The sequence below is a fragment of the Nannospalax galili genome, unplaced genomic scaffold (assembly GCF_000622305.1).
Source record: "Nannospalax galili isolate Female #2095 unplaced genomic scaffold, S.galili_v1.0 scaffold91, whole genome shotgun sequence".
Taxonomy (NCBI): Eukaryota; Metazoa; Chordata; class Mammalia; order Rodentia; family Spalacidae; genus Nannospalax; species Nannospalax galili.
This window is the reverse complement of record NW_008332583.1, coordinates 2,028,359-2,044,476: the sequence shown is the minus strand read 5'-3', so window position 1 is coordinate 2,044,476 and position 16,118 is coordinate 2,028,359. Positions and strand designations below refer to the sequence as shown.

Below are 16,118 nucleotides of genomic sequence, written 5' to 3'. Positions count from 1 at the left end.
AGAAGTCTTAGCTGATTGGTACTTTTAGGATGCCTCATTTACATAGGGCGGTGGGCTTCTATCAGGCTATCAGACAACGCCTGATTAAAACCTGGTAGCTCCTGTGCCGGAGGGCATGTATTGGTGGCGAGCACTTTAAAAGAAGAGTCAGGGAGGATGCCAGGAAGGCACTCTGCTATGAAGGAATCTGCAGCACATGGTTTCCGAGCTCGTGAGCTATCCGGACATGAAGAGACTTCTACTTGCATAACAGAGAACCCCAACAGAAGGAATAAGGACAAGTGTGGTAAAGTGGACACATGACATCCTCCGCTGGCTTCCACACACAGACACATACACCAGCACATATACCATACATACACACACACACACACACACACACACACACACACACATACACACACACACACACACATACATAAAGAGTATAATATTAGTAACAGAAGCTGATCACTGCTCTGGATCCAGATAAGGGCTCATTGAAATGCAGTGGTAGGGAAAAGGCCAGGGTAGAAGGGTTTGTACCAGAAAGTTCTTAGCAAGAAGTGCAGCCAAAATGAATGGTAGTCAGGCTGTTGCAATCAGAATAAAAGAAGTGACAGTCTGATTGTTGGATAGCTCTTAGGTCAGGGAAGAGCCATGGAAAGAGAGGAGGCTGATGTAAAATCATGCTTGCCCGCCTCTCGATCCCACCTGTTAGCCTCTGAATGCTGAATACAGTTACCTGGTAGCCCTCGGGCTATATGGATCATCTCTGCAGTTAAAGAAGACTGTAAAAATCTCTGCTGTTTTGACAGTTTCCCCTGCAGTTTGGTTCATGGTATAGCCATCTACCCTCTGCAGGCATAAATCCTTTATCCCTCTAGAGGACGAATATTGGCTGGCTGTGGGGTTATGGCACTGAAGGAACAGCTGACGATGTCAGATTCAAGTCAAGGTGGTTGCCTTGGTTGGCCCATTCACCAGCCAAGACTTAAGATTATTAGAATCCAAGGCAAGGACCAAATGGCATAGGGCGCAGGAAAAGGCGATGGGAGCACATATCTCTGAACATGGCACACTTGGTCTATTGGGGCTGCTCTGCCTCTATTTTATTTTATTTCAAGTGGGGATAAGCTCAGCCCATCCTGTAGGCCCTGGATGATGAGCACTGCTCTAGAGATGACTGAGAACCTCACTAATACGATAAATGGGACAAATCTTATAGTGAGCTCTTACTTGAACATTTTATGAAGTTTAGATTTCATTAGCATGTGTATGAACTTAGTCTTTAGTTCAAACCTCCCTGTTAGCTTCCTGTATTGGCACTATCTCCACACATTGGGGATGTATCTATAGACAACTGGAAGGCGCCAACTCGGAGCCCTCTGTCGCATTTGGTCCCCTCCTTTTCAAGATGAATAGTGCCAGAAGCTGAGTTCTGCGAGGCAGCACCACTTGTGGAGCGAAGGGCTGTCTTTTCCCCCTGTCCACTTTAAGTTCATTTGTGTCTTTGCTGCCTTCTTGGTATTACTGCAAGACACCTTTGATCTTAAAGTGGAAGGAAGCAAGTTTCAAGAGCCAAGAAACCTCCTCACGTGGCTTTAAAAGAATCAGCATATTACAAACTTGAGTGGATGTCAAACACAACATAAATTTGGATCTTTTGAAATTCAAGCTCAAAGAGGTATTACTGTGAGAGAAAAACACATGGAGATATGCAGGGTGAGGGTCGCTGCCTTTGGGCGTTCACTGAAATGTGAGGGTGTTGGATGACTCACTGCCTGGTGGGATCCACCCCTGGGCAGACACTGTATCTCTGCTGAGCCTGAGTCTCTGTACTTTCCATTTCAGTCCCTTAGAGAACATCATGAGACTCTGTCTTTATTGTATGGCTGAGGACACCGAAGCTGTGGGGCTGTCTGATTCAGAATTCAATTTTCTTGGCCTCTCTTGGCCTTTTCCAGATAAGACAGAGAACCAAATGTAAACACAGGTTGCTAAACTGCCTTGCCTTCTTCGTAGCCTTCACATTGAAAGTTGCCCACATTGCTTAAGTTGCAAATTGATTGAAACAGTCGGTAGATGGGATTATTTCGGTGAGAGCTTTGGCTTCCTGGAACAAATCTACTTATTAACATGCAGCTTGGATTCCCCACTCAAAGACTGGAGAATGCGCTCAATATTATTGGGAAGTTTCTTTGACCAGACAACAAGCTGTTTTCTTCACTTTCTCCTGTCTGTCTTCTCACTGGCAGCTGAATAGACCATGTAGAGACTTTCAATATGTGGAGTTGCTTTGAATCTGGGGTCAGACCTTTGAGCTCAAATGAGGCCGGGCAGGTCTAAGTGTTGAACCCAGAGATGCTATAATCACAAGCAGACAGAAATGGATCTTGGATTAGGTTGCCTGGTTATTTTCCACTTGTGTGTTATCAGTGGGTGTCAGTCATGGGGGATTAAGAACACCTCCTTTGAGCTTCCATGCCATCAGACAAGACGAAATGCATTTCAGGGTCCCCCTAGCTGTGAAACATCCCTTCTCATCTTGGATAGAGCATCAGAATACTGGACTATAATCCCTTTTATCTGCCAGGGATGCATCTCGAGACCGCTAGCATATGCCAAAACCTGCAGGTGACACCGGATGCCACAGAACTTAATATTTCTTCCTATGCATGCGTACCTATGGCAATGTTTAATTGTTAGATTAACTGGTATACACAATGATAAATTAATAATAATAGCTAGCTAGGAAGCTGGAGTGGAGGTTAACCCCTGAAATCTCAGCACTCGGGAAGCAGAGGCAAGAGGACCAGGAATTCAGGGTCATCCTCAGTTACATAGCAAGTTCCAGGGTACCTGGGCTACACGAGACCATATCTGAAAGCAAACCAAAAGCTGATAATAAAATATAATTTTAACAATGTACTGCTGCTGTTTGGGGTCATTAGTAAGTAAAACGGGTTATCGGAACACAAACACTGCAGTACTGAGACATCTAAGCTGAAAAGGAAGATAGTAGGACTAAGACACTAACAAGAAAGTGACTGGCACAATGTGCACAGTGGGACGATTTATGTGACAGACAGCATAAGATTTCTTCACCTGACTCAGTTCAGTTTCAACTTTCTCTTTCAGGGATTTCCCTCCCTCCCTCTCTCCCTCCCTCCCTCCCTCTCTCTCCCCTCCCTCCCTCTCTCCCTCCCACTTTCTCTCATAGGGCTTTTTGCTACTCTAACATTCCCCCGCATCTGAAGAGGTAGCCCTTAAGAATTCCAATTTTTAAAATGACAGATTTGATAAAATAAGATTAGAATTATTGGAAGAATATCTTTGAAATATGCACGTTAGGTGCAAGAAAACATTTTCGTTTTTCGAACAGAATCTGAACTCAGGTTTTCTGCTCTCTCTCTCTCTCTCTCCCTCCCTCCCTCCCTCCCTCTCTCCCTTCCTCCCTCCTTTCCTTTTTGAGACACGGTGTCCTGTAGCCCAGGCTCATGTCAAACTCCCTGTATAGCTGAGGATGACCTTGAACTCCTAATCCTCCTGCCTTCACCTCCTGAGTGCTGGGTTACTCACTATCCGAGGCTTATACCACTTCTATATTTGGCTAAGGCTTTTCCATTTAATATGTTCAGACCACAGTTGACCATAGGTAAGTGAAACTGCAGGCGGTAAAACCTTAGATAAAGGGTAGTGTGCTACTGTTTCTAGAAATGTTGCTGTGGTAGCAGGGGGGGTAACAGTTTTGGAGGAACACATCAGCCAAGTAGGACTGATAAGAAGTCACATTCAGAAACCTTTAGGATACACCATAAGCAAAGTGTATTGATGAAGAAAATTATTCACACTCGTAGACGCTCCAACAGCTATGACTGGCTCTGTGAAGGAAAATGATCCTGATTGGTTGAAACAGCAGTCGTATTATTATTTCCAGATTCTGTAAATGGGCTGGGTGGTTCTGGTTGCAACAAGCTCAGCTGTTCTCTGCAGACTGCAAGTGGTTCAGCTGAGACTGGCTGGCTTTAAATGGACTTGTTCACCTTTGGGTAGATGGCAGACTGGAAGAGGGCCCTCATCTGGGACCACCTGTGTCAGCTCCTTTTGCCCTTTGATCCTCTAATAGGCTAGTTTGGGGCTCTCCACATGTGGCCTTAGGGTTCTAACACTTTATAAGCCTCTGTCTGTATCACATTCACAAGTTAAATTTCAAATAAGGAGAAAAATATACACACTCTTTTTGTTATTTTGAGGCAAGGTCTTACTACTGTTCCTAGCTAGCCTGGAACTTGCTGTGCAGACTAGGCTGTCCTCAAATTCACAGAGATCCATGTGCCTTCCAAGTGCTTGGGACTAAGGGTGTGCCCCACCACACCCAGCACTGGTAAACACTCTTGATGGAGGTGTAGCAAAGTCAGTCTGAAAAGCTGCATGTGGCAAAGATAGGAGCAACTTGTGGCCACTTTGCCATCTCTCCCAGCTCGGAGGGGATTTGGTCATTAGATTCACATGAACTTTTCCGAGCCTCTGAACCTGAGACCACCTGTGTCAGCCTCCTCCCTGTAACAAAATGTCTGTGATAAGTAACTTAGCAAAGGCTTATTTTGACTCAGTTTGGTGGGTTCTGGTTCTTGATTGATGGACCCCATTGCTTTGGACCTGGGGTGGGGCAGCACCTGGTAGAGTGTGCTCCAACCTCATCACCTAGAAAGCCAAAGAGAAAGAGGAGGGGCCTGGGATTCCCCCCCCCGACCCCCCAGAGCATATCCGCAGTGACTGAGAACTTCCAACTGAGTCCTAACTTAGTTCCACCACTTCCCAGTTGTAACACCTTGAGGACCAAACCTTAAACACAAGGGTGGGGGACAGTCATCCAAGCCATCATTTTACCTGCTGCTTCATTCAACGTGGGCTCTTTCTCTAGGCCCTTGTACTACTCTGAGTTGTTGAAATGAGGCCATGTTTACTGATTAGAGCCTTTTATCTTGCATTCTTGAATTGTGATTCTGTTTTTGGCCGGGTTTTAAATTTTTGATCAATTACTTGATATGGTGGAAATATGAATTCCTCAAATGTAGTTTTGATTTGGTATGTTCTGTGGACATTTCCTTTCATTACCTCAGTCCTGGCTTGAACTTCCTGTCCGGCAATTTGGATATACACTTATGCTAACTCCCAGGACTTTTACATTTGTGATCTAATACACCAAGTCCCTATTCACTGATCCTTTTATTTCTCCTTCTCATATCTGTAGTGTTTGTAATGCAGTAGCGCGTTCCACATTATTAGTCCATAAACAAAATGCTGCATAATGGTCTCTGTGTTCTGAAGGTAGACATAATTAAGGGCTACAGACATTGACCTAGAACCACTATTCCCAGGGGGCTTCTAACAGGGCTTTCTCAGCTCCACCCTCTGCACTGTTGAGGTGCAGGTGAATCTTTGTTGGGGGCTACAGTTATGAACACTATGGGCTGTTTAACCTAGTCTCTTTCCATTGAATGTCAGGGGCTCCACCTAATCCCTTTCCCCCTCCACCTACTGTTGTTGTGACTACTAAAAATCTCTTGGGACATGAGGACATGTCCCCTCGGGAGGGCAGAGTTATCCCAGTTGAGAGCCATTGCTCTGTCCTAGAGATGCTGAAGCAGAGAAAGGAAGGAAATATGTGAAGTGTGGGTTATTTTCAGAGAGAGCAAGCCAGGAGTAGCAATCCAGTGGTGGGTGGGGATGGGGATGGGGTGTTGTCTGTCAAGCAGGAAGCTGTGTGCAGCATTTGTAGCCCCTGGAAATTCAGCATAGGGCCAGTTTTAGGTTCCTCAGAATTAACTTGAAACAGCAAATTTGGTCTTGACACACACTGAAAGGTTCATCAATATCTCAGCTTCATTGTGCTGGAAGTGGATTAATAGGAAATGCTATCCTTGAAGGGGAAAAATGCAGAAACTGTGCTGACCACAGATAATGTATCTTGAAAAGCTCTTTATTTTTAAGGAAAAAAGAGCGTACACAGAAGTAGAAAGAATGTAATATGACCCATCCATCACTCAAGGTCATAACTGATTGAGTGAAGGTCAGTCCTGTACCTGTCCCCACTCCCCCACACTCCCTCCCCTTGCTGCCTACTCCTAGATGGTTTGAAGCAAACACCAGACATCATTATGTTTCGTGTGTGTGTGTGTGTGTGTGTGTGTGTGTGTGTGTATGAAATTACCTTCAATTATAGCTATATCGTGTTGGGGAAATTAATCTAGGAAAGATAATAATAAGGACTTATGCTAGTATCCAAAAGTTAAGGGAATGAAAAAGTTAATGAGGCTTGGTTTGGGGGGACTTAAAAACTCCAAGATGAAGGTGGGGACTTTCTCTCCTCAAGCAGCTCTTCCCTGCTGTCTTGCTTTGAGTGGCTCTTATAAATACCCATAGAGTGTGTGATTTTTCACAGGAAACTGGGGTCTTTATAGAGGAGAATAGGTTGCCAGGGAACTGGTGCATTTTCTAAGAAGAAAGGAAAAACACAATCACCAGAAGGAGCTGAAATACTTAGTCAATGATGGATTGTTCTCTGATGACTTTCAATGACTTTTTAGCCGATCAGGACCCACTTTTAGTAAAACAAAGCGGGAGGAAATTCTTTCGGTTGCTTTTTAAGATTTTTGCTAAGGCGGTGGTATTTCTCTCCTGTTATAATGTATTCTGAGAAGTTTCTTTCTTTTGATTTAGACTTCCTCACTTGATTTTATTATGTCATAAATCTCTGGCATTTGGTGAGTGCCATGGTATATGTGAGACCTAAGCAGCTTGCTGGATAACATCTCTTTTTTCCCCATCTCTTTAGAAGATTAAACCGAGGCTGTTGCATCTGATGCCAGAATAGATTTAACCAATCATGTTTCCTTTACATGTAGGTCAGTCCGAGGGACAATTCTGCACTGGATCCTATTATCCACGGGTTGAAGGGTGTCGTCCATCATGGTAAGTAAGCCCCTTCCTCTTTTTCTTGCTGGAAAGTGAAGGGCTCAGACCTCCACCCAAAGGAATCAGGTTATCTTGTAGAGGACAGAGGGTTGACACCATTCCTCACCCACTGATGTTGAAGGACATTAGAGTCATTATTTGATAGGTGCAGAGTGCCCCCATTTGTTAACCTGCAAATGGGCCTGGATTAACCAGAAGCTATTCATTTCTCTTCAGGTACTACTTTGAATGCATCTGTTATAAGTCAAAACACCCTAAGATATACTATTCTTAGGTGTCGAGTCTGCATTTGTCTCATTTCTTTCCTGAAAATATTCTTCTTTCTAATGTCTTGTCACTTGTAAATATTTTTGATTTGCCTCTCAGATTTAAGGGAAAAACATAAGTAGCCAGGACAAGCCATTAAACTTCGAGGTCTGTAAGCCAGCACCATGCAGCTGGTAAAATGGAAAGGCCTGCGTGGTGTTTTCTGCAGCAGAGGACGTATCCTCGGGCATAAAGCTGGGAGAGAGAATAAGATGAATAGGTCCTGTCTTTTCCAACTGGTTTTATTGGAGGAATTTCCCTGCAACTTTATCATCAGCAATGCATCATTACCTGCAGCACCAGGATCCTCTCATTTCTAAAGTACCCTTGTCACGGGGAGGTGTCGAGTCTCAATTTCATGTAATGATTTGCAAAGTTTTAATAATCTAATTAGAATTCCAAAGACATTGACAAAAATAGCATTGATAACTGTAATAAATCTCTATCCATTCCCACGGCCATGATAAAATGTCTTCACACCTTTGGAGATGTCTTTAGACTTGAACCCACTTGGCAGAGCTAAACAAATACTTCTAGGGAATCCAACCTTGTTATCAGGTTGGATTAAGTAGAATTGAGGATTGATTGTTCTATTCTTGAAACTGTTCAATCATAAAGCAGGTAAGAAGACTCAACCATGTCAAAGTAGGGAAATAGTGCCTGATGGATAGGCAGGAGGACCTGAGTTTGAATCCCCAGCACCCACATAAAAGCCAGGCTGCAATCTGAGTGTTGAGAAGGCAGAAACAGGAGATTCTGTGCAGCTCATTGGCCAGCCAGGCTATCTGAATGTAAGCTCAAGGTTCAGTGAGAGGCCCTGCCCACAAACCAAAGTATATGGGGCTGGAGAGATGGCTCGGTGGTTAAGAGCCCTGGCTGCTCTTGCAGAGGACCCAGGTTTGGTCCCAACACCCACAGGTGGCTAACAGCCGTCTCTAATTCCAGTTCCAGGGGATCTGACACCCTCTTCTGGCCTCTGCAGGCACTGCATGGTACACTTACATACATGCAGTCAGAACACTCATACACATAAAATAAACATCAATCAATCAAAAAAATCTTTAAGGTAGATTATGAATAAGGAAAACACCCAATGCTGATCTGTGACCTCCACATGCGCACACACACACACACACACACACACACACACAAGTATATTGCATACATGCATACATACACACACACACACAGAGAAAATGGACAAGTATGATGACTGAAGACATCCAACAGAGCTTTTCACTGTAGGAAGCTTCTGTTACCTTATTCTGAGTTTAGATATCAGTAAGGGTTCTCTCTCTTTTTCTTTCTCCCTCATTTTCTCTCTCATTCTCTCTCTCTTTCTCTTGCTCTCATTTTTTGATGGTACTGGGAATTGAACTCAGAGCCTTACACATGCTAGGCAAGCACTCTACTCTTGTGCTGTACCCCAGACCCCCATGGTCACTAATCTCATTTGTGCAGATTCTTCCCATGTGACCTAATTGCCTTCCAAAGACTCCACCTAATGCCATCTCCTTGGGGATGAGCGATGCAGCGTTTAGAGTTTAGAGAGGGATGCTGATGCTTCACGAGGGAATATTCTACCTGTCTCAGGGAGGACTCTAGTGATGCCTGGGGTGTGGTTCCTACCCTGCTCTCTGACAGGAAAGTCAGAAAAGACCTACAAACAATAATTACCTGCAAAAGAAGTTCACTTATTTCTTCAGCAACAGTGAGTTGGTATGCCTGACACTGATCATCAATGGACACAGCCCTGAACCGGCTCCCATGGGAAGAGGAAGGAAGGGAGGGACTGTCTTCCTCTTCCTGCAGTCTGCCTGGAAGCTTCCTGCCTGGAAGGTTCCTGCCCATCCTTTGCTGTTTCCTCTGTCTGCACACTTCCCCCTTGCATGCAATTCTCAGTTCAGATCTTGCCTCTATATAAAATTCTTTTTCAATTACCCTGTCAAATTACTCTTCCCTATCCACTCCTGCATCTCTGGGCTTCTTTGTTCAGTACTTTAACATATATAGACCATCTTTTTGCTGTTGTTACTCTACTCATGCATTACCTTCCCAAGCATGAACCTCACGAAGACAGAAAGGTGGCACACCACCCTGGAAAATAGTAGCTGATCAACAAACATTAGACAGATGACCAAGTCAGGTAAAGTACACACGCATATAAGTGAAAATGTGGAAACCTAAAACAAAGGGGAGAGGGGGAGCTAAAGATCACTCATGCTTAGCTCTACATGTGAACAGAAAGGAGTGAGGAGGGCATAGAGGGAATGGACATCTTGAAGAGTTAAAGAGCTTTCCTTGAAGGCCCCGTGGGGGATTTGTGTGATCCGTTCATTTGAGGGAACATAGGAAATCATGCCCTTCGAAGCTTCTCTGGCTTGGGAATGATGATAGAGATGTGTGGAGTGACACAGAACCAATATGGATTTCTGAAGTGGCTTTTACTTCGTCAACTCCTGGAGTCAGGGCTTCAAATATCTTCGAATGTTAATTTTTCATTAACTGGTTGTTGGTAGGAAGAATCTTGTATGCTCCTTCAGCTGAGAAGCCAGTGAATTTTAATCATTGCAGTCCATGGTACTTGGCAGTTAGTTGTTGGGGTCCTCCATGAGTTAGATGCCAAGAATGAGTTTTAGGTAAAAGAGAAATTTCTGGCAGCGAGGGATGGCCTGGAAACAAAAGGGTGAGTGAGAGCTGCAGTTGTTGAGGGAGAAGGTTCAGACCTTAAACAGATCCAACACAAGGAAAGAGGGAAGTTCAGAGTTGCGGGGCAGCTCTGAGAAAGTCATAGCTGGGACTCAAAGATCTCCAGAGCCCAAAGAGCCCTTGCAGGGGTCCCTGCATAGGGCAGCTAGAGTCTAGTGTGATTCCCTTCTGTGTGTTGTCCTTGGCTGGAGCATCCAAGCAGGAGTAGCTCAGTGTGAACAGCAGGTGGATCTGGAAGGGGTAGCCTCCTCACCTCAGCTTCTCTCTGGAGGGAGGGTCTCAAGGTCACACCCACAGCTGGCACAGAGCTCTGCCTCATTCTTCCAAAGACACTTGCCTGACCAGTTCCCAGTGGATTTTCTACTTGACCCTCTTCTCTTCTAAAATATTTGAGGGATCTTACAAGTCATATCCTTTATTCTTAATCCAATGGTAAGGTGACTGAGGTGGATAGACCATAGAACTAGGGATAGAGTGTATGGCACTTCCCTCATGGAGTCTGTGTTCTTGGCAGAGACCTGTGCTTAAGCAAGAAGTAGCCTGAAGAGCATAGCACAGCCAATTTCACCCAGACTTGGGGATGTGGAGGTGACTAGACAAGGTGACCACTAAGGCCTAAAGAGTGATGACAGATGGTCCAGGTGGAAAGGGAGCTTGGGATTCAGCAGTACCAGCGTAGCTGGAAGTGACTGTTGGAGGAAAAAGATTCGGTGCCTTGGCAGCTTTGAGTATCTGACATTGCTTCACCAGTGCTACACAGATAAACCCTAGAGCCTCCTTGGCTTCATAAGCTATTTCTTATGTGTTCCTTTTTGATGCCAAGCTTCACAAACTTGAGAACAAGGAAATATAAATAGAACAGGTGATATGGTTCACCACTGGTTGTAGCCCTACCCATCTGTGTACCAGGCGTTAGATGGAAGCACTAGAAGGTATTTAATCAAGTCTTTCCTTCACCCTGCCACTAGCATTCAGTGGAGAGCAGATTGCAGGAAGACTGTGAATACTCTTCACTGTGCTGACTCCGTCATTCCCAAGGGCATTCTGGGCCTAGAAGTGTGCGCTTGTAAGCAACCACACCGGATAAAAAAACATTTAAAATCATTTTTTTTAATTAAAAAAATGCAGAGCTGAAAGATGGATTTATTGGTAAAGAGCTTGCCTCTCAAGTGTGAGGACCTGAGTTGGGATCCCCAGGACCCACATACAAAGCCAGGCACAGTGGGGCATGCTTGTAATTCCAGTGGTGGCGAGATGGAAGGCAGTGACAGGCAGATCCCTGAAAGCTCAGTGGCCAGCTAGTCTAGCCTACTGGATGAAGCCCCAGGCCAGTGAGACTCTCAAACAAAAGGTGTAAGGCTCCTGAGAAACGAAATTAAGGTTGTCCTCTGATCTCCATATGCATGGGCACACGTGCACCCACACCCACATGAACACACACACACACACACAAACCTGCATATGCATGGATATAGAAATATAACTCATCTAACTGATCAATACTAAGAAATGTGCAACGTGTTCTGTGATAAAAGAATGTGTTTTTCCTAAGTTTGGTGTCACGGGTTTTCTACTGACTCTTATATTGTACCCGCCCCAGACACCAGCCACCTTCTTGTATGCTCTGTACATACTGTCAAAATTCATCCAGACACTCACAACTCCCTCTCACCACTCACCTAAAAACTCTACTTTTCTGTTTCTGAATGAAACTTGCCAGTCAGTGTTGGTGACTTCATTGCCGAGTTTTGTGTCTGTCTTTTCCAGCAGCCCCCTTGCCCATCATTCTCTTCTCCCTCTGAAGAGGAGGTGGGCTGCGTCCCTGTAGCAGATATGATGGAGGAATGGTTAGACGTGTCTCGGACCTGACAAAATCTGCAGTGATCATTTCTGGATGGCTACTGTCCCTAACTTCTGCCTGTTGCTCCCTCCCCTGGCTCTTCTAGGAAAACTACCAGTGAAACGACAACTAAGTGATCTTTAAGATTGTTCTTCTAAATGAGTCTCTTGCAAGCTTTTCTTGCTAGTGGAAGTCAGATGAAATTTTTCCTTGCAGAATAGCTTCAACTGACCAGAATATTTCCTGGGCACATTTGTGTGGTGTTTCCCTCTCTTTCCCCCTTGGGCTGGGACACATCTTCTAGCCAACCTGTAGACAAAGTCCTGTGGTAGCTGCTGTCACTCCAAGCCCCTCCAAAAAGGTAAATGAGAATGTAAAATTGTGAGTTTAAATTAAGTGACACAGCCAAGAGTTACCACATAGTGGTAAGAGCAGGTGCCTGCACGTCTGGTCTTTTCATGTCCCAGCTACCTCAACTGTGTTTCTACAATAAAGAATGAATTAGAGGCATGACCAGACTGGAAGGTCTTCTAAGTCCTTCCGAAATAGCAGGTAGGCTCCATCTCACAACACTGAGATGGCATCACTGGGCATGGTGAACTGATTGAAAAGAAGCTAGCCCCTGCTTGGGAGTGCAGTTGGAAGGGCCCCTTCAGAAAGCATTACACATAGGCCCGTTCTCTGAGTCTGCAGTCTCAAGCTTAAATACATACCCAAGAGAAATAGCCATGCAAAAAACTTGTACATGGAGTTTTGTTCCTAATAACCATAAATTAGAAACATTCCACTGGTAAGAGCATAAATCTAAGCCATGGTCTATTTAGACTGTAGACAGTTATATGCAGCAGTCAATAAATGAGAACCCACCAACTTGGACAAAAGAATACATACTGCCTGGTTCCTTTTATATGAATCTGAAGAAGAAGCCAAATCAATCCATGGCGGTACAGTCAGAATGAGAGGAGGGTAGCGGTAAGGCTCAAGGGAATGCTCTCGCACAGTAAAAATACCGTTTTGATGCGGGTGTGTCCAACATGTTGACCTTGTGACATGAGGCTGTCATCCACTAAGTTCACACTTGAGAATCACACAGTCCATTTACAAAAGCAGACTGTAAAAATAACCTCATGTTTTAAATAAGTTTATGATTTTGTGTTGGGCCACATTGCTAACTGTCCTTGGCCACATGTGGTCTGTGGGCCATGGGTTAGACATACCTGATAGAAGATGATTACATAGTTGCAATAAAATTTACCATCCTATCCCCTTTAATTTACACTTTTGAGTGTTTGTAAATTAAAGAATAATTCATATGTATTATTCACTAATTTCTCAAATATATCCCATCTACTAAGCTTTAAATAAAACACTTAGCCACTTGCATAGATAGTGAAGTATTTAAAATGCCCAAAGTATCGAGTACTGGCCGTGGTACAAATTCCAGGAATTTTGATGTGCTGTGGCATAAGTTAGTGTGGTCACTCTTGAAAATCACTGGGCATTACTAACAAAGCTGGCCCAAGAGTTGTATTCCTGTGTGTGTTCCATCGAGAAAGTGAAGACTGTTTTTATGGCTATCATTTTGTAATATAGTTTGAGATCTGGCATGATGATCCCCCCCGGCATTGCTCTTTTTGCTCAATCTTGCTTTATCTGTTTGGAGTCTTTGGTGATTCCACATGAATTTTAGAATTTTTTTTTTCTAGTTCCATGAAGAATGTCATGGGGATTTAGACTGGCATTGCATTGCATCTATAGATGACTTTTGGTAGGATGGTCATTTTCACAATATTATTTCTACCAGTCCATGAGCATGGGAGGTCCTTCCGTCTCCTGGTGTCTTCCTCAATCTCTTTCTTCAAAGATTTAAATTTTTCATTGTAATGTCTTTGGTTAGGTTTATTCTTGGAAAACTTTTTGAGGCCATTGTGAATGGGAGAGTTTTCATGTTTGTGGCATTGCTTCTTTTAACTACACAAATATAGGGAAGCCTCATAAGCCCATCCATTAGCTGATTGGCTGGAGATACTGAGGTGTAATCATACAATAAAGCATTTGACCACAGTGAAAAGGAATGGACCATTAAGCAACGTGGTATATTCCCAAATGAGAAAGTTGAGGGAGATTGAGACAGCTCTTGAAGACTTTGAGGTAATACCAAAAGGAAAGCATGATGAGGACTTCACAGTGGCCCCTTTCTGAGGGTGGATAGGAAAGTGACCCAGGTGTGACTGAGGCCAGGACTGTTAAGGGTTGCTGGCATTTCCACTTGGCACTCCTTCCTGTTACATTCTTCCATCAAAATGACAAGGTTTAGCATTAGAAAGTGAACAATTCAGACTGCGCTGTCCTGAGGGACACAGCAATTGTCAAGAGACCTCACAAGAAGCAGAGGGAAGTGACAGCAATTTTCTAAAAACTTTTTACTATAACTACCCTGGACAGGTTGTTTGTTCTCTCTGCTAATTGATTATAGACCAATGGAAGAAGTATGCTTACCTCAGAACTGTATCATTAAAATGCCAATGTCTGCTTTGGGGATTTAGAAAAAGGAACTCAACAAAGGGGTGGGGTGACAGTCTGAAGACAAGAAGCTCCCCCTCAGTTGCTCCATGCTCAGTCTACAACCAGAAAAGGCCCAACTAGTCCAACAGGTGTCATGGGATCTTCTAGAAACCCTCTGACATTCAACTGCTTAGTCCACATGACAGACAGGCAAGTGAAGTAGGCATTTCTGGGGAACTTGCCCCTCCCCCACGGATCACACCCTGAGAAGTGACCCAACCAACAAGGTCTTGTTTTCCCTGAGTTGCCACCTGCAGATGTCAGACGTGACTGAGTCTCACTGAACTGGCTCGAAGGAACAAGTGAAGAACTCTTTTTTTTAAAAAAGAAAACTTTTTTTATTATATTTTTACTATTATTATTTTCATTTTAAGTGTATTTTGCTATTACTTTTTTACTATTATTATTTTTTCTTATGTGTCCGAGTATATTGCTGCATGTGTGTAAGTGAAACCTTGTCATGCAATGCCTGTGGAGGTCAGAGGAAAGCATCAGACCCCTGGAACTGGAGTTTCCAACGGTTGTTAGCCACCACGTGAGTGCTGGGAATCGAACCCTGGTCTTCCGTAAGAGCAGTCAGTGCTCTTAATCACTGAGCCATCTCTCCAGCCTGTGCAGAACTGTTTTAAAGGCCACTGATCTATAGTTGCTCAGATACCATTATGACTGTCACTCATCTAAAAGCCTCAAAATAGCTAGCTGAGGCAAATGGCTAGACCCTGTATAGACTTTAGAAGCAGAGCACAAATTCTAGAAAAGAGGACTTTGGGGACAAAACTTACCCATTGGGAAGTTATAGTCATCTGTGTCATTATCCACCAGTAAGGAGACAGCAGAGGTGAGCTGGCTTAGTTTGGGGCATCTTGCCTATTCTGTGCCCACGAGCTTTGAGCATCTTTAATCAGAATGCTTTCCTCCTTTCATCACTGAGTGCCTAAAAAGTGCTGGTCAAGACCCTGAGATGAAGGGGAAATGTTAGGCTTGTGGAGATTTCTATTTCTCGCCTTGCTAATCTTGATGCTATTAGGACTGGTATCGCTTGCCTACAAAAGTACTTCATGTGTTTAAATGCATAAGCGAGTTTTCTTAATTATTATTTTTACTTGGAATCTGACTCCAGGAGCCCAGTAGAACACAGAAAGTACTGGAGAAGTATTTCAGAGTTCAGTTTCAGGGTTTGGATTCTGGCTTTCCAGCTTGGGAGCTCTGTGATCCTGTACAAACGGCGGAGTCTCTCTGAATTTCCATTTGTAATGTGTGGATGGTGTTTTACCTCAGGGTACAGGCGTCAAGGCAGGGAAGACACAGGGGCTAAATGAGCTTGCTGTGTGCTCAGAGCATTCTAGATTAGGGCTCAACACATTATAGTCTGTGGACCTAATGGAGCCTCCAGCTTGATTTTACAAAGTTTTATTAGGGCACACAAATCTCCTTTCTTAGTGCCCACTGCTTGTCATTATAAATAGGGTTTTATCCCTCAGCCACATTCACTTGCTTGCCTATTGTCTTTGCTTTTGTTGTACAATGACAGTAGTTGTCACCAAGAGACACAACATTCTTGCAAAGCTTTAAATATTTGCTTTCTGGCCCTTAGAGTTTGCCAGCTGACCTCATCTCACTGGTAGCTGGTCTTGTTGTTGCCCTACTAATAGCATTACCCCAGCCCAGTATGTGTGAGAAGGAGTGTGTGTGTGTGTGTGTGTGTGTGTGTGTGTGTGTGTGTGTGTGTGAGAGAGAG

General features: G+C 44.0%; 1 protein-coding gene across 3 annotated transcripts in view; it reads left to right on the top strand.

The window, feature by feature from the left end:
- The window catches only part of Ptprg (protein tyrosine phosphatase receptor type G), a 766,544-nt gene that overhangs the window by 594,128 nt on the left and 156,298 nt on the right, over positions 1–16,118 (top strand). For all 3 annotated transcript variants that reach the window (XM_008827507.3, XM_008827508.3, XM_029560833.1), the window contains one exon: positions 6,891–6,957. In XM_008827507.3, the coding sequence (XP_008825729.1) occupies positions 6,891–6,957 (67 nt within the window). The remainder of the gene's footprint in view (positions 1–6,890; positions 6,958–16,118) is intronic.